At 38.6% G+C, this 18,657-nt stretch overlaps 1 protein-coding gene across 2 annotated transcripts in view; it reads right to left on the bottom strand.

The window, feature by feature from the left end:
• Positions 1-18,657, bottom strand: part of si:dkeyp-19e1.3 (USP6 N-terminal-like protein) — a 38,773-nt gene that overhangs the window by 3,787 nt on the left and 16,329 nt on the right. The window contains exons 2-14 of one of the 2 annotated variants that reach the window (XM_062035738.1): positions 18,104-18,184; positions 17,097-17,170; positions 16,783-16,868; positions 16,260-16,299; positions 16,081-16,161; positions 15,589-15,696; positions 15,405-15,514; positions 13,298-13,346; positions 10,433-10,553; positions 8,091-8,185; positions 7,916-7,981; positions 1,180-1,279; positions 762-914 (exon numbers count right to left, since the gene is read on the bottom strand). In XM_062035738.1, coding sequence (XP_061891722.1) covers positions 762-914; positions 1,180-1,279; positions 7,916-7,981; positions 8,091-8,185; positions 10,433-10,553; positions 13,298-13,346; positions 15,405-15,514; positions 15,589-15,696; positions 16,081-16,161; positions 16,260-16,299; positions 16,783-16,868; positions 17,097-17,162 — 1,075 coding nt within the window. In that variant the 5' untranslated portion in view covers positions 17,163-17,170; positions 18,104-18,184. The remainder of the gene's footprint in view (positions 1-761; positions 915-1,179; positions 1,280-7,915; positions 7,982-8,090; positions 8,186-10,432; positions 10,554-13,297; positions 13,347-15,404; positions 15,515-15,588; positions 15,697-16,080; positions 16,162-16,259; positions 16,300-16,782; positions 16,869-17,096; positions 17,171-18,103; positions 18,185-18,657) is intronic. The other variant, XM_062035737.1, reaches the window with a different exon arrangement.

Here is an 18,657-nt window from a genome sequence, read left to right as displayed (position 1 = left end):
ATTACTTTCTTTAATGTGTGAAACTTGCCAAAATGGCTCTTTGAGTGGTAAAGGTTGCCGACCCCTGATCTAGTCAATACTACTATGATTACGTCGATATTTTTTGACATCACAACATCTTCTTTAGTTAAAAAAATAATTATATTATGTTTATAAACCCAGGAAATATGTCCCTGGACACATGAGGACTTTGAATATGACCAATGTATGATCCTGTAACGACTTGGTATCGGATTGATATACAAAGTTGTGGTATATCATCCAAAATTAATGTAAAGCATCCAAACAACAGAAGAATAAGTGATTATTACATTTTAACAGAAGTGTAGATAGAACATATTAAAAGAGAAAGTAAGCAGATATTAACAGTAAATGAACAAGTAGATTAATAATACATTTTCTACCACTTGTCCTTAATAATGTTGACAAAATAATAGAATGATAAATGACACAATATGTTACTGCATACGTCAGCAGACTAAATTAGGAGCCTTTGTTTGTTTACTTACTACTAAAAGACAAGTTGTCTTGTATGTTCACTATTTTATTTAAGGACTTAACTGCAATAATAAACATATGTTTAATGTACCCTAAGATTTTTTGTTAAAATAAAGCCAATAATGCCATTTTTTTGGGGTCCTCTTTATTTAGAAAAGTACCGAAAAGTATCAAAATAATTATAGTACCGGTACCAAAATATTGGTATCGTCACAACACTAGTATCAGCAAAAGAGGACATCAAAACAAATAAAAAAGTGTACCTGGAGGAGGCTGGTCCAACTTTTTACTCCGCAGCTCAGCCATGGCGACTTGCAGCTGCTCCACCACCACGTCATCGGGAAGAAAGTAGGAAGCAGCCAGCTGCTCCTGAAGAAACTCCCTCAAGTCCTCTAACTGGAACCTCAGCAAACGCTCTGATTGGACCAGGAAGAAGAACCCTAATTAACCCTCGTCTCCTTCAAAAAGACACTTCCATGACAGTCGGACAGACGAGCCAATAACAAGTCAGCTTTTCATTCTTCTCCACGGCAACCACGTGTATTATGTAAGCCCAGCGGCGAGGAGGCAGCCAACCAGAAGGCAGTGTGCGGTGTGTGTAGCAACAGCGGCCATGTTGGGCTCTAGAGGGTGCCAGTCCTGTGTTCATCAGGACACCGCGGCGAGGCGAGGCATACTCACTCTTGTGTATCTTGAGGGTGGTGTAAGCCATGGCGCTCAGCATCTTGTCGCCCTCCAGAATGTAGATGTCCCACAGGCGCAGGGTGAGGGTGAAGGGCGTCTGTTATGTAACAAGACAATGGATTCCAAATGTAAATAGATACATAACTGGGGACAAGGGATGTTAGTTGAATGATGTACAATAAAGATCATGTATGTCACTAAACCAGAAAGATTAGTGACATACATGTTAGTTACTATTAGTGGTCTAGAACAGCACATTTAAACTAACGTGTGCGTGTTTATTTTTATTTTTTATTTACAGACAGACATAATTTTCTATTCATTTTATTTATTTACAGACAGACACAATTTTCTATTGTTAATATCAGAGTCCGTTCTGCAAAAAGGTCATCCCTAGAAGCACACAGCTTATGAACAGGGACCCACAGTTAAAATATACATCATCATATAATATACAAAATACAGTGCAATACAATACATTTCAAATCTACCCACCAAGCACCCATTTACAATTTCATTTATAAATAAAAAGGGAATCTTTAAATCCACCAAATCAGTCTCAATATCCTATTATTCAAATGTGTTTAAAGGTTGCATCTTGAAGATCTGCGATAATCTCATCATACATCCAGAGGTCAAGACCAAAATGATGCGACTAATGTGAATTCCCCAACCATAAGGGGTGTGCTAAATGCACTAAGCATAACGTAGCAATGCATTTTGCTTAAGACGCTTTTTAAAAATGTTTAAAGAATGTGATTCTCGTTTCTCAATGACAAATTCAATTCAATATATATTGTCGTTCAGACCTTCAGTGTGGTGTGAAACACTTTTTATACTATTTAAGTTGAGCCTTAATGTAATAAATTGTAATTTCATGTAATGTAATGAGATTGTATTTATTTTTAATTCAATTCAATGTCATTTACTTGGTTGAGGGTACAGTTGTCACTCGCCACATCGCGCTTCAAATATTGCCACTTCACCACATCACAGATTTGTTGTGTATTTTTACATTTTTTAAAGCATACTCTGAAAAATTTTTGCTTTGAATGAAGCGTTTTCAAACATAACGATGGCTGAATTAAGTAAAAACAGCAACACAAGGGTTGGAATTGGGGGTTAAATCACCAAAGATGATTCCCGAGCGCAGCCACAGCCGCTGCTCACTGCTCCCCTCACCTCCCAGGGGGTAGAACAAGGGGATGGGTCAAATGCAGAGGGTAATTTCACCACACCTAGTGTGTGTGTGACTATCAGTGGTACTTTAACTTTAACATTACAGCAGTACTTGGCCGCTAGAGACCAAACCAATCAGATCACACAGTTCCCTACCGTGGCCACTGATTGGCTCAGCCTCAGACAACATCGCTACAGCGACTGAAATAAGTATTTAAAATGTCACAATTTGTCTCACTAAATATATTTCCAAAGTTGCTTTTGACAGGAAAATCTCACCAAATGTTGGGAAGAACCTAAGTCATCCATACATATGAAGAAAGTTAAAGAGCTAAGGTCAGAAATGAAGTTGCGTGTAATAATGTGAAAGGACCCAAGGAGAAAGTACTGAAGGCGTCAAGAAAAGGAGCAATTCAGCCCCTTGTCAGTGCAAATTAATATCAGCTGCTTCAGTCCTAATGGATGGCCTACAAAAAGGTGTCATTGCCAAGGTGTGAGTCAAGACACATCTCTGGGTTAGAGCTGTCTCAAGACCGTCGCAAACGTAATGATGACATTGGTTCCAGGCGCATATGCAAACTTCAAAGTGTTGAAGTGAGCACAGTTGGGGCCATAATACGGAAGTGGAAAGTTAAGTTAAAGTTAAAGTACCAATGATTGTCACACACACACGAGGTGTGGCGAAATTATTCTCTGCATCACCCTTGATCACCCTCTGCGAGGTGAGGAGAGCAGTGAGCAGCAGCAGTGGCCGCGCACGGGAATCATTTTTGGTGATTTAACCCCCAATTCCAACCCTTGATGCTGAGTGTCAAGCAGGGAGGTAATGGCTCCCAGAAAGCCGATCACGCCAGCATAAATTTGCCTTGATCAAGTGCTCCTTGCAAGATTTCTGATAGAGGAGTGCAAAGAATGATTAGAAGAGTTGTCCAAGAGCCAAGGACCACCTGTGGAGAGCTTCGAAAAGAGCTGGAATTAGCAGGTACCAACGCACTCCACCGTCATGGTCTGTATGCACGCTCACCACACAAGACCAATGGGAAAGAAAAGCATGTCAAAGCTGAACTGGACAAGCCAGTAACTCTGAATATATTCAAGTCTGATGAGAGCCAAATTGAACTGTTTGGATGCCATCATGCACACCATGTTGGGAGGAGCAATGGTACTGCACATCACCCTAAAAACGCCTTACCCACAGTGAAGTTAAGAGGCCGCGAAAGGAATGTGAAACACAGCTATTCTGGTCAGTTAGCCAAATCTTAAAACAGGTAAAGAAGTTATGTACATTATTTGGCAATATACGATCAAAATAATCACACGCTTGACGGGATTTTACCTTTTCCTAGTTTCATTTATAATATTTTTCAGACTATAAGCCACTACTTTTAACCCTGTGACCTATAAAACAGTGCCGCTAATTTTTTTCCACTATGTTTTGAATTCAACAAATATTTTTTAAAAAACAGAGACACTGAAAAGGTGTGTTAGGCGCCGTCTTTTGGACGAGTTCGCTCACTGCAGGTGCTGCGGGTTGAGCATGTACTTCCTTCTTCGTTCCTTGTACCGGAAGTATAACCGTCCATAGCAGTTCTACCCGTATGGATTCCTCATTCATCACTCCAACAAACGTCCGTAAGTTTTACTATATAACTAAAACTGTTTATAATTACTAAAGCGTCCCATGTGTGATGTCTGTAGGAGTGTTTTCGTGCATATTTGTACGTGCTATCATAATGCAATCAAGCTAGCGTTGTTTGCATTAGCGAATATGCTAACACGTTTACAAGTGTCTCTGTTAGTATTATTAACTTATAATGGCATTATTTTTGTAGTTTTCAGTTTTGTAAATTCACGTGAAGTTATTAAGTTTGTTTAGCTCAGGGGTCGGCAACCCGCGGCTCCGGAGCCACATGCGGCTCTTTGACCACTCTGATGCGGCTCAGCTGCATACTTACCGACCCCCCGATTTTCCCAGGAGACTTATGGATCTCAGTGCCTCTCCTAGATAACTCCCAGGGAAAATATAATCCTATTTTCACTCTAATTACTAAAGTAAGGGAGTGCCCTGATTGCACTGTAGTAATTGTTCTCTATAGCATTTACAAACAGCGTGCCAGCCCGGCCACATGTTGAATGTAGCTTTTACTTGCACACATAGGAGACAGCAAAGCATACTTAGTCATCAGCCACACAGCTTACACTGACGGTAGCCGTATCAAACAACTTTAACATTGTTACGTTAAAAATATGCGCCACACTGTGAACCCACACCAAAAAAGAATGAAAAACACATTTCTGGAGAACATCCCACCGTAACACAACATAAACACAACACAACCAATACCCAGAATCCCATGCAGCCCTAACTCTTCCGGTCTAAATTATACACCCCCGCTACCACCAAATCCCCCCACACATCAACCCACCCCTCCGTGCGTTGGTTGAGCGGAAGAGTTAGGGCTGCATGGGATTCTGGGTATTGGTTGTGTTGTGTTTATGTTGTGTTACAGTGCAGATGTTCTCCAGAAATGTGTTTGTCATTCTTTTTTGGTGTTGGTTCAAAGTGTGGCGCATATTTGTAACATAACAGTGTTAAAGTTGTTTTATACGGCTATACCGTCAGTGTAAGCTGTGTGGCTGCTGACCTAGTACGCCTTGCTGTCACTTACGTGAGCAAGCTGAAACTGCATTCTACATGTGGTCGAGCAGGCACACTGTTTGGGCAGGCTGTAGAGGGCGCCAAAAGCAGTGCCATCACGCCCTGATATTCGGGAGTCTCCCGGAAAAAATGAGAGGATTGGCAAGTATGACGCGATCAAGCGCCATTCATTCAAAACTCGCGGGCCGCACTAACATCAAATTTCCACATTAAAGTGTGTGCCGGTGCGTGTGTCTGAGACCCCTGGTTAACATAGCACAAAGCATTTAAGCTTTGTATGCGGTGTTTTGCATTTTAAATTTAAACATTTTTTTTGTGGCTCCCATTATTTTCTTTAATTTGTGAAACTTGCCAAAATGGCTCTTTGAGTGGTAAAGGTTGCCGACCCCTGGTTTAGCTGATAGCTAGCTTCCGCAGTTAGTGGGTCCATTACGATGACTTCTGTTTTGTATGATCAGCCATTTTACTGCTGTGTTACAGACACTGATTAGAAACAATTAAGGTATGAAAATAAACATTTACAAAATCTTTCGTACTGGTATACATCTGCAGCTTATAGTCCGGTGCAGCTAATATATGTAAACATATTCATTTATTCTGGGTGGGTGCAGCTTAAATACCGGAGCTATCCAATGAAGGATGGTGATGAAAACTGATATCAAACGTGGAACACCATTCTTCCGATTTATTTAGTACGATCTGTCACTTATGAGCTAGTTTCGAAGTCAAAAGGTACAACAGTTGTCTCGTTCACAAGTGTTTTTTCTTAAAGTGACACACACACATCAAGTATCACTCCTTGTGTTTCGTAAAGCATTGATGTTTCAGTATCGTATAACACACAGATGTCAAACTCAAGGCCCGGGGGCCAAATCTGGCCCTCCACATTATTTCACGTGGCCTGGAAATAATATGCGTTGATAAAATGCTTAATCTTTTCTTACTAAATATATTTGTTCTGTCCCTTTTGGCATAAAAAATCATGTACTGCATGCAATTGCATATCTTTTAAAATTCAATATTATCAAAATCTAAATATTATGTTGTCATGTAGTCCAAAAATATTTTTTGTTAAAATAAAGATAAACACTGTACTTCAATATCTGCTTGACTTATGATTTCAAAACAAATTATCAATCAAATTGTAGACTGTAAAATTGACAGTAGATTTTACGGTTAAATTCCGCCAACTGAGTTTTTTACCGTAAAATCAACTGTTTTTTTCCGTATACAGTAAGACACTAAAACATTACAAAGCAAACAAAAAAACATGAAAACAACAAGATTTTATGGTAAAAAACAGACAAACTGTCAGCTCTGTTGCTTGAATTTTACTGCTAAAAACAGTGGTATTATTTCTCCATTCCACTCCATTTATTGAATTTTTTTATATGCTGTAAAAAACCCACTGCTTTTACAGTAAAATTCTGGTGACTGAGCTGCCAGTTTTTAAAGTAAAATGTAAATATTTTTTTTGCAGCTTATGTAAAAAAAACATTGTTAATGTATAATATATATATATATATACACTGCCGTTCAAAAGTTTGGGGTCACCCAAACAATTTTGTGGAATAGCCTTCATTTCTAAGAACAAGAATAGACTGTCGAGTTTCAGATGAAAGTTCTCTTTTTCTGGCCATTTTGAGCGTTTAATTGACCCCACAAATGTGATGCTCCAGAAACTCAATCTGCTCAATGGAAGGTCAGTTTTATAGCTTCTGTAACGAGCTAAACTGTTTTCAGATGTGTGAACATGATTGCACAAGGGTTTTCTAATCATCAATTAGCCTTCTGAGCCAATGAGCAAACACATTGTACCATTACAACACTGGAGTGATAGTTGCTGGAAATGGGCCTCTATACACCTATGTAGATATTGCACCAAAAACCAGACATTTGCAGCTAGAATAGTCATTTACCACATTAGCAATGTATAGAGTGTATTTCTTTAAAGTTAAGACTAGTTTAAAGTTCTGCGATGAGGTGGCGACTTGTCCAGGGTGTACCCCGCCTTCCGCCCGATTGTAGCTGAGATAGGCTCCAGCGCCCCCGCGTCCCCAAACTGAATAAGCGGTAGAAAATGGATGGATGGATGGATAGTTTAAAGTTATCTTCATTGAAAAGTACAGTGCTTTTCCTTCAAAAATAAGGACATTTCAATGTGACCCCAAACTTTTGAACGGTAGTGTATATATATATATATATATATATATATATATATATATATATATATATATATATATATATATATATATATATATAATATATATATATATATATATATATATATATATATACACACACCCACACACATGTGTATTCATATATTACTCATTATTAAAAGCGGTCAGAGGGCAACCATAACTGTGATGTGGCCCTCAATGAAAACCAGTTTGACACCCCTGGTTTAACCCATACCTACTGCTGCAGGCAATGTAAAGTAAAAGCTAATTGAAATTGTTTTAATGACAGTTCTCACAGCAGTCGATTCGACAGTTTCGACTAAAGTAAAATTGTGTAAGTAGCTAGGTTAATAGATAACTTGCTGTTTGTTTTTTGTTTTTTAACAATTCCGTTTTGGTGTATGTCTGTGCTTTACTAAGTGACATTCTGGTTATGTGTGGGGGAAAAAAAAATGTAATGGTAATAAGTATGCACAGTACTAGTAATATTAAGAGACCAAAAATAATGTTACTTTTAAAGTATAAATGTGTGTAAAAGGTAATCAAACAAAGATGTGTCAATACCCGCCCTGTATCAATTGAAGAATAGACATGATTGGGAAGCTTTTACATTTACATACTTATATCATCATACCATCACTAGCTATGATGTAACAAATGTCAGCAATGTCGATAGATGCTGCTTAAAAGCTGAGTAAAACGAAACACTCACTCTGTCAATAAAGCACTGGAGAAACCACTTGGTGGTGTAAATCCCACAAGTCATCTGCTCCTTGTCCTGTGAAGCAGGAGTTAATGATGAGAACATTTTTAGATATAGTCTGTAATGATCATGAAATACATGCAAATTAAGTACCATGGTCTTTAGTTTGAGTGCTGTCACTCACCAGATGCTTCCTCAGTTTAGGCAGCATTTTGGAGAGGATCCGCTCATGGTGGGCCTGGAAACGGTGCAGTTTGGGAAATCCCGGGATGAAGAAACCTAGCACAGTGGAAAAACACACATCAGCAGACCATAAATGGTGGGCGGGGGAGACATAATATTTAAAATCAAATATACCGTATGTTATGCCAACTAAGCTAGAATGAGTAAGATTGTATTCTTTAGAAATGTTTTTGTGATTAAAAGCTATACCTACAGGCATGCGTGAAGTAATATATAATACAAATGTTGTTCTTCTCCATGTATTATTACTCTCTGTAACATGCATGGGTTTCTTTGTGTGCTACTTTTTTTTTTTAAATAACCCTCTTTTATTTGTGATGGTTGAGATTCTTCCAAGGATGTTCAAACGAAATGAAGTGAAAATCCACAGAGATGAGGTCATAAAATTGACACTGATCTTTGAGCCATATTTTATACTGATTGTCCACACGCCATTGGCCACAAGGCGGGGTAGGCCAACTAATCGCTGGAAACATATTCTCCTGAGAACCAGCGTCCTCCGCGGTGGACATTTTTGATTTTTCCGTCTATTTCTTTTGTCAGTTACACATTTCGGGGGGGGAAAAACAGCAAATGTCCATTGCACTGTCAGACAAAGTACAGGGGTACCTCAACTTAAAAGTGTTTTAAGTCACTCAGCTAATTATTATGCTTTAATTGCAAGCAAAAACTTGAGTTATAAGCCTTGTTGCCATTATTTGGCATAGCAGATGTCACAGTAATCTACATAAGATCCGACAAAAACATGTGGTCTTACTCGCTAGCAGTATCTTATCGCTAAAGCACATAACTTTGTTTTCCAACCACGGGTAGGAAGAAAGTGAGAGTGAAGGACAGTGCTGAGAAGAAGAAGGGGATGATCGTCATTGAATTAAAGAAAGAAATCTGCAACAACATGACAAAACGTGTCTCCAACTAGCCGTCTGCACCATACTTTAGCAGAGTGAGTCTAACACACAATACTGTTAAAATAATATCTAAATGGCAAAAATGTATCCATGAGAATATGGAAAAGCTGCTGATAGTGTGTTTGACAGCAGCTGGTACAGGAAATAGCGTAAAGTAATAATAATGCTTTAAATTATTTTTATATTACTTCATAAAACTACTAAAACCACCTTCTACCTTCCTAGTCACGTCCGTTGTGTCCTTGGGCAAGACACTTCACCCTTTGCCTCTGATGGCTGCTGGTTAGCGCCTTGCATGGCAGCTCCCGCCATCAGTGTGTGAATGTGTGTGTGAATGGGTAAATGTGGAAATACTGTCAAAGCGCTTTGAGTACCTTGAAGGTAGAAAAGCGCTATACAAGTACAACCCATTTATCATTTATTTATCATTTATAAAACTACTATAGTTGTTTGTAGTGCATTCTATTGTATTGTTTTTCATACAATATTTATTAATTAAAGTGGCAAGTACATTTATTTCAATTCATTTCAGCGGGACACATTGATTTGAGATACAAGTGTTTTGAGTTAACAGCTCCGTCACAGAACCAAATTAAGTTCGTAAGTTGAGGTACTACTTTATAGACCACTTGGACAATTTAGAACAGTGGTGGGAAACCTACCGCCCGTGGGCCACATTCGGCCCGTTGGTCCCTTTAATCCGGCCTACCAAATATTTAAACAGAATTGAGCAAAGATCTGTTTTGAGATGTGCCACAACAAAACTGATACTAGACTTTGACACACTGGCAAAAATGGGTGATCAACAACAATGGTACCACTAGAAAGAGAAAGTAAGTGTTAACCCTTTAATACCGTTTGTATGTTTCTTTGATATGATATTGTTGAAAATAGATGTACTATAAGAGGGACGAGCAGTAGAAAATGGATGGATGGATGATTAAAATAGTCCATGTTTGAGAAGCCTACTCTTAGTTCCAACATACAGTATATGATATGCTTTAAAATGCATCATGTGCTCGCCAAATTTGTCAAATTTCAAAAGCCAATGTGCCCCCTGAGCCAAAAAGTTTTCCCACCCCTGATTTAAAATCTCCAATTAACCTAACAAGCATGTTTAGCATGGAGTACCTGGCAAACGCTCATGGGGAGAACTTACAGTATAAACCCTACACAGACATGCCCAAGCGTAGATTCTAACCCTTCACACCAACATGCTTTTGTACAGCTTTTAGTAATGGGTATCCATAGCATGAATAAGCATTGCTGAATGTCTACCCTCTTTCAGATGTGCATTTACGATGCATATCTATGCATATCTCCAAAGTCCAAACATTTTCCAGCTGACGTCAGCCTCCCCGATGTGTTGTCTCACCGTGCATGGCATGCTTGCTGTTGGTGAGGAGCTGCGACAGAGCCCAAAAGGCGTCCTCCTCGTTCAGGTACATGAGCAGGATGGCGGCGATTTGACTCATCCCCTGACAGTAGCTCACCTCCTGGGAACAAGGCAGAGGAGACAGTAGAACTCATGTGGGAAACGAGAGGAATAATTCATAATTTATCGGGGTACACACTGGGTTTAAGACAAGCATATGAACGTCTGCTGTGGACAGACCTCCAGTACACGCTGCGACAATATTATAAACATTTCCAGCAAGGTGGTTCAAATATTTACTTAGACATGTCATTTCTGCAATGTCTTGTTTTCAGAATGAATTTCTCCCATTCTGGATCCACTGTGAGTTACTTGACAAAGTGCCCTTGCCCATATTAGGGCTTTGGAATTGACCGTTCAAAGTATCCTTTCAAGGATAAAAGTAAATGTGATTACCCTGAGCTTACAGAACATTCTCCACATTCTTCTCTGCTGTCACATAGGCGAAAGGACAAACACCCCCCCCACCACCACCACTTCCCTCTCCCCGTTTCACTCTCGTGCTCTCCCACTGACCCAGTTTCTTACGAGCAGTTTGTGAGTAAAGGGAAATGGGTAAAAGGGAATAGCACATGCCCATTTCCTATGGCTCCAACAACTCTTCCATTCAGGAAGTGCCAAAGACATCCTGATTGGAAAAACAGACCTAGGACTGTTTGTGAGCACTGACATGTTCTGTGTAAAAATGTTACATGTAAAAACACGTAAGATACAGTACAGTACAGTACATATGCTGATCAACATCCAATTTGTTGCCGTTTCAAAATGTCCAGAATGATCCATTATAATTAAAGTAATCTGTTACCATCATAAAATGTTTTTTTAAATTTACAGATTTTTATAGAATTCTATTCTACATGTAAGTTAAACAGAGTTGTGCTGAGAGAGAGAGGTTGCAAGTCGTCTCAAAAATGAAACTCACTTTATATTGTACAGGTCATTCTTCTTTATCTATTGTACTTTTTTGTCGAGTGAGCCATATTGTACTGAGCACCGACAGCAGTGTCTCTTTGACGAGATAAAATAAGCATCACAAATTAAATCTTTACGGATACATTAATGCAGGCATTCCCAAATGTATGGCACGTGCACCACAAGTGGTACGTGGCCTCTTTTTAGTGGTACGCCAAAAAAAAATCACTTGATTTAAAGTACAGTGTTTTATTTTCCTATATTCACACAGTGTTACTGCGTGTAATGTTACAGTGGCCAAAAATATTAAATATACTTGTTAAATAAAACCTCTGCCTTGTTTTTTAATGAATACAGAGGCCTATTACGCTACAGTATTTTAATGTTGGTCATTATGGTGGTACTTGGGAGAGCCAAGTTTTTTCTGAGGTGGTACTTGTTGAAACAACAAGTGAGAACCACTGCATTAATGTGTACTGTACATTGAGTAGGTGAATGATGTCCATGGGTGGTTGGATTGTTTCACTTGCATGTATGTACATTGAAGCACCCATCATCAAATATACAGTTCTTTGCAACTGAAAAAAAACCTGAAAAATGGATGTACACCCACAACTGAGACATCACTAAGGTGCTTTAGCGTTTGCTCTGTAGCTCCACAAAACTATATAATGCACTCATGGCCCTATTCTCCCATTTGCGCTTGAGTGTTTCTTTACGAGCTTGAAGTTACATACATTCCTCTTATTCGTATCCTCTCATCCAGCTTCCGGACACGCCCACTTTGCGTAATTTAGGCACGAATGCTTCAGACGTGAAAAGAGGCGGGGTAACTACAAATGAGGCAGACTTTATTTCTAGGTTGCGTAAAAATCATGGAACATTTAGTTTTACAAACACATATGAACGTCTTTGGAATTCATGAAAAAGAAAATACTTCAAATTTTAAAAGACCACATCAATCTAGGCAGTGCTTGTGTGAAAGTGTGTTGTCATGGTGATGTAGTGTGTATGCACGCTACAACAGTTTCTTCCTGGCTGATGTGAATAATAATCTGTAGATGAAACTTTGTTTCACTTGTCATTATAACCACCCTGATGTTATTTGTGATGTTAAGAGTTGTGTTTAATATAAAGTTTGTAAAGTAAGTACAAGCTTGTGAAGTCGTAATACGTCAGTGGGACTTGACAGTTAGTGTGTGCGTGTTTCTGTGCGTGTTTTTGTGTTTGTGTGCTTAAGTGGGGAAGCGTGACAGGTTGATAGTAACTGTCAAAAAACAACAATTGAATCAATTAATAGACGCTACATTATGAATGGTTTTGCTATTTAATAGTCATATACGTAGTTCAATGATAACTGTCCAGATGTGTTAACGTCTGTTACTACCAGAATGTTTAAACCCAGCAGATATATGCAATGTCCCCTTCAGCTGTGGTCACACTCACCAGATAAGAATGTTCACCTGAGACACCTGCAAACATCTATTGAGTTTGCAGGTGTCTCATTTGAAGTGATCAGAATATATTTGATAGTTTTCTGAAAGTTATTTTTATTTTATTATGTGTTGTGTACACTGAATCCAAACTTCCGGTACCATATCATGTTTCACTTTCAAGGGGTGCTGGACTTATTCCAGCCTCATAGGCGCGCAAGAACAAAAGTACTTAAGTCGACGGTAGACTACGCAGAAGGCCAGATTTGACAGACAACTGGTGTGACATTAAAAGCTTGCTCCACCCAAAGTGTGCATCTTTGATAAAAGGTACCCAGTCTCAGACTTAAGTCAAGGGCGAGAATGCCGTGCAGACAGAATCTGCACAGTTGCAAACTTTTTTCACTTAAAATGAAAGAATAGTGCCCTTAGTGTCTTTTAACACAGCCACATCACTTACCGTGTTGTAGACAGAGTAAGCTGCTAGTACATGAAACAGTGCCTGTTGCCTGCAGAGGGAAGAAGAAACCAAAAGAGAATATAATCGGTTTGCAACACTTAGAGCAGATGAAAAAGTCAAGGTAAAGTCAAGTCTATTAGATTAATCTTAAAAGAACATAACCCTGAATTAACCCCATCAGTCGGCACAAATCCTATTAAAATAGCGGCGAATATCACTTTAGAGAGGCTGACAATCCCTAGGCTGCATCCTCACGGAAGTGTTTCTGGAAGTCCTCAAATAGTCAGAATTTTGGCAAATGCGTAATATCACAAGATGTGTTAAAATATGATTTCATTGTTTTAAAAGTCAAGTATGCACTATGCTTTATTGTCTCATAGGACTTTTCTGTGTTTCTTCAGTTCCTTATTCAGACCTTCACCAAAAAAACCACAGAGGGGACTTTTAGCATTTATACTGTACTGTAATGGCCTTCACTTCCACTACTTATTTCTGTTTATTACAATGGTAAATCCTGTTAGAATCACATGTATTATCCATTTTATTAAAATATTCAAAAGCAATCACAATGTAACCCCCAAGTTGTGTGCTACTGTGCAACCATGTAATGCATGTGTTGATGAGGCAGTGGTGCTAACAAATACAATGTGGACTACAAAAGGTGAATATACACGTTTTACAGACATTGACTGAGACAGGAAAGGAGCTTTAAATAGCAGCTGCTGTCGATATGTGAGTGGGACAGTTGTTGATTTGTAGGGAAAGAGTGGGCAACCAAGCAGGATGGAGCTATGTTTTGGTCTGTTTGGACTCACCCTAGCTTAGAAGGGAGTTGGATAAACAGAATGCCCTAACACCTATAACCATAACCCCCAAACAAACAGTCTAATACGTTATTTCAGGGTTTTTTTCTATGCATTAAGATTGATACAGTATATTATCAAGGATTATTAATGTCTCATCGTAGGTCTGATTGTCCTGTGTGAGCACTTGATGTCAGTGCACATTTTTGAATAATGCCACTTCCTGTGGGGCTTCGTGCACTGACCGGAAGGCTAATAAAATAGAGAGGGGAGGAAACTACGCTATAGTCTGTGTGCTTGTGTAGAGCGGTGCCTCAAGCCATAGGTTATATACCCTATCAGAGACATCATGAACAAACCTGCCAATGAAAAGGGGAACAAAAAGAGTAACCGAACTCTACATATTGTTTTTAGCTGTGTCATTTTAAATTACAAAAGAAACTAAAAAATAAACTCTGGATTAATTTAGGCAATGTTTTTAATGCCATCGGGGTGTTGTATGTGTTATAATTGAATACAAAACAAAATGTACAGATAGTTCAGAATATGCTATGACATTTTCGGGTACCAGTTGCTATGTTTTAATTGCAACTCAAATACGTTTTCCCTCTTAGTGCTGTCTTAATGGTTTTATAATTCAACTCTATCACAGTTTAACTGTGGTGAGAAAGCATTCCAACTTTGATCTGATTCAACAAACAAATCTCTAACTTGCATAAGGATGTCCAATGTGCAGCCCAGCTGCAGCTCGTTTTTTACTGGCCCTATTCTAAAAATAAAATAAAATAATATTGAGGTATATTATTATATATTTCACCAATTTGATTTGCCACCTACTGTGTAACAAAGCCAGCATTTGAATGTTTTGTTTAGATAGCTTAGGAGTTGACCTACATTGGACTGGTTCTAGCATATTTAATGCACATAATGTATCAAGATGGCCCCCTAGCTTCCTTCAATTGTTGGTTTCGAGTAAACAGATGGCACTGTTAACTTACTTCACACCTCTTTGGTTAACACGTTGACTGGTATTGTCATGTCTTTATTTTGGTTTCAAAAGTTTCAAATTGTCACTTAACAAAGGACTCGTTTTGCAGTTGTTATTCATTTCTCAAACCTTCCTGTTTACGCACCCCGACAAATAAGACCTCATATGGTTTGAGATAGAATTTGCTTCACTTTTGTTTTTTACCACGTTTGGGGGAAAAAAAGAAGAAAAAAACAAACAAACACCAATTTCATAACCCTTATTTTCACTGTTGAGATACAATATGTTCTTTGCAGCCTATCAGAGAGGGACTCACATGACTCCAAAGCGGTCCTTGAACATGATGTGGTTCCTGAAGGTTCTATTGACATCTAAGTCAATCTGTTTGATCTCCGTGGAGAAGTTACGAGCCTGCAGCTTCATTTTCTGAAGAAAAATACAGCACACACAAATGTCAGGGGAGGGTTGGAGATAATTTGTGAAAGACTTGAGATTGATACCTCATATTTTCCTTCATTATCTTGTTTAACCTTTTCTATGTCCAAAAGTAATGCCCAAGCCTGGCCTCTGAGCTGGAGGGGGATGCCTTTGTACACACGCTTCACTAACTGAAACACATCACACAAGGACAATACAAGTACATACACAATTGCATGGCCATTCTACTGAAACACATAGCTTAAATATCATCATATGTCCTAGACAGCTACTTTAACAGCGTTAAACAAGGCATCAGGTTATAATCTATTGTAACTGATGGGTTTGGTCGGTTTGAGATCCGTTGGCTGCAAACACACTATACATTATACACACTGGTTTATTTATTAGACTAGCTTCTGTACTTCAGTCACCCTGAGTTACTTTTATCTTGCGGTAATCTAAAGTAGTTTTTTTGTCAAATTGTGTTTGCATTGTTTTAACCAATTACTTACAAGAGTAGTTGGCAAAATGGCAGACTGAGGGTAGTTCTCTAGACTGAGGGAGTCACAAACCTTCTCACTGTTCCTATACTTGCTCCAGTTCTTCACCATCTTAAGCCACTTGTCCACACGCTCAAGTTCCTGCTGCTTTTGCTGGGCAAGAAAAAATGGAGCATGTTTGGTGTTCAGTGCCTAAGTAATGTAGGCCATTTAAATAAAGGATATTAGGTCAGCTGTAAATGAACACATACCTTTTCTTCAAGCACACTAGGTGTAGGTAGCTCTTTCTCACTAAAAACAGAGGAACAAACAAAATTTAGAAAAAGGGAACACATAAAATAATCTAAAAATTACATAAACTAGTGCTTCTTAAAAAGTGGAGGCTTGGGGAGCGTGACAGGCAGGGGGATTTATTCATGCATGAACGATACACAAGCCTTCAGCTAGGTGGTAGCAGTGCTTGAATTAATCAACTATGAAATATGACGACAGACACTATACATAGCCCTAGGGCTTACCTTGGGTTTTAAGCTTTTTATTTTAAGTGTTAAGTTGACACATACAGATAACAAAGACACATATCATTAGGTTCTCAATAGTAAAACAAAAATTGTAAAACAAGTACGTTCCCTGGGGAGGCCATGACAGAGCTCAAGAGACGAACAATAGAAAAAGGCTTGAAGGTGATCGGATAAAAAAATTAAAATAATTAACTGTGATTACATCATTGAAATACTTAAGGAAAAATGTAGCACATAAAGTAGGAAAACTTACTGGAGGAAGCCGAAGCGGTCCGTGACCTTATAGATGCTGAAGTCAGCATCCTCCCAGGGGTCAATACTGACACCCTCTTGCCGGCCCTGGAAAAACAAATATAAATCAGACAAGAAAAAGTGTGTTAAAATATAGAGTCAGAGCAAGAGGAAACAGACATATTATGTTAAATGAAATTCAACAAAACCTTCAGAACACTGAGTATACACTTGAGTGTAATGATTTTAGTGTGGATCCTGCAGACTACTTAAACAAAATACATTTTTATCAACATGTCATTGCTTGGTCAACAGAGAGGGCTGTTCGGTTCTCACCTTGTCATATTTGGAAAGGATTTCAGCACGTTCTTCTGCTATCAATGTGTCTATGTCCTTCTTCATGTCAATATCTGAAATATAAAAAAGAAATGAAAGAATAGGTTTACATCATCTGAACCTGACTTTAAGGTTGCCGGATGCATCCTCAATCCCTATGTGACCATGTTACATTGTCCTTGAGCAAAATACTGAACCCCCAGTTGCTCTTGATGTTGCGTCATCAGTAGGCAAATGAGGTAACAGTGTCAAAGCACTTTGAGTACCTTGAATGTAGAAAATTGCTATACACGCGAATGCCAATTTACTGTTTTCCATGATCAATTGTTACTTGTTATATTACACAAAATTCAGCGTGACTGACCCAGTGAACTTACTTACATTGCAACATTTGCAATATGAAGAAAATAAACACCACATGTACAAACAATCATTCACAGAACAAAAGCAAAATAGGGACAATGTTAATGCAGCAAAGTAAATGATTATGCATTTTAGACTAACCTATCAACTTCATGCACGAGCATAAAAAGAACAACTTACACAGTTCATACATGCAGGTGCTTATAATACGTTAGTGTCTCTAGTGTGTAAAGTTAGGGTAACACTGGCAGTAAACACTCTTCCTCTCCCAAATGCCACAATTGTAGTACAATGAGGCAGACTTTCACTGATTTAGGGATGTATGCACCTTCAGCAGCCAACTAAGGCCTAAGCCAATACATGTGGCATGTTTTGCACAAACAGGTGTCTATGCACCTGTCTTTCACACAAAGACAATTTAAATTGAGGCAATTGCACTAAACATTATTCATCCCACATTGTAAATGACACTTGTTTTCAAAACGGTCAAACTTTCAATAGATGGCCAATCAAAAAACAAATAGTTACAGAAACTTTCGGTGTTGGGCTATTCATATTTAGTTTTGACGCTTTATTGCAAACAACTACAAGTCTATCAACTTTCCAAATATAATTTGCAATGATGGTGGAAGGGGAAACGGTACCTGCAATCTAGAGTAAAGCCTTGAGACTCCATTTTGTCATTGACTTCACTGCTGCCTTCTGCCAAAGACAACTCTCTGAGACTGAAACAAACGTCAATGGAAAAACCACCTCATTATTAAAGAGTACAATATATATACAGAGGTACATCAGTTTTCCCAAGCTAAACTTGTGTGATTTGGTGTTCTTCGTCAAAATGTTTCATATACTGTCTTGTTCATCCTATGGCCAAACATTGTGCACAACAAATTAATCCTTCAGCCCGTGTATCATTATGAGGAATCTGGTGCCCAAACAAAGAATCCCACCATTAATGCCTTATTGTTGAGTACAACTGCAAAATAGACCACCACTGCAAAGAGAAAGCTGCGAGTGAAAGCACTTTGATAATGAAGTTGAGAAACACTATAAAATTCAAGAAAGAACTCGTAGCAAAGTATAAAGGTAGTGTCCATGCGGCCTTGTCCTCCCATCATCCCTCTCCACACATCGCTGTCTTTGCCAACAAGAGTCTTCAAAAAATGTAAAAGCGATGTAAAATGCTCATTCATTTCAT

This window comes from Entelurus aequoreus, linkage group LG24 (genome assembly GCF_033978785.1).
Source record: "Entelurus aequoreus isolate RoL-2023_Sb linkage group LG24, RoL_Eaeq_v1.1, whole genome shotgun sequence".
Lineage (NCBI taxonomy): Eukaryota > Metazoa > Chordata > Actinopteri > Syngnathiformes > Syngnathidae > Entelurus > Entelurus aequoreus.
The sequence above is the reverse complement of the archived record's forward strand: the minus strand, read 5'-3'. Positions and strand labels throughout refer to the sequence as shown.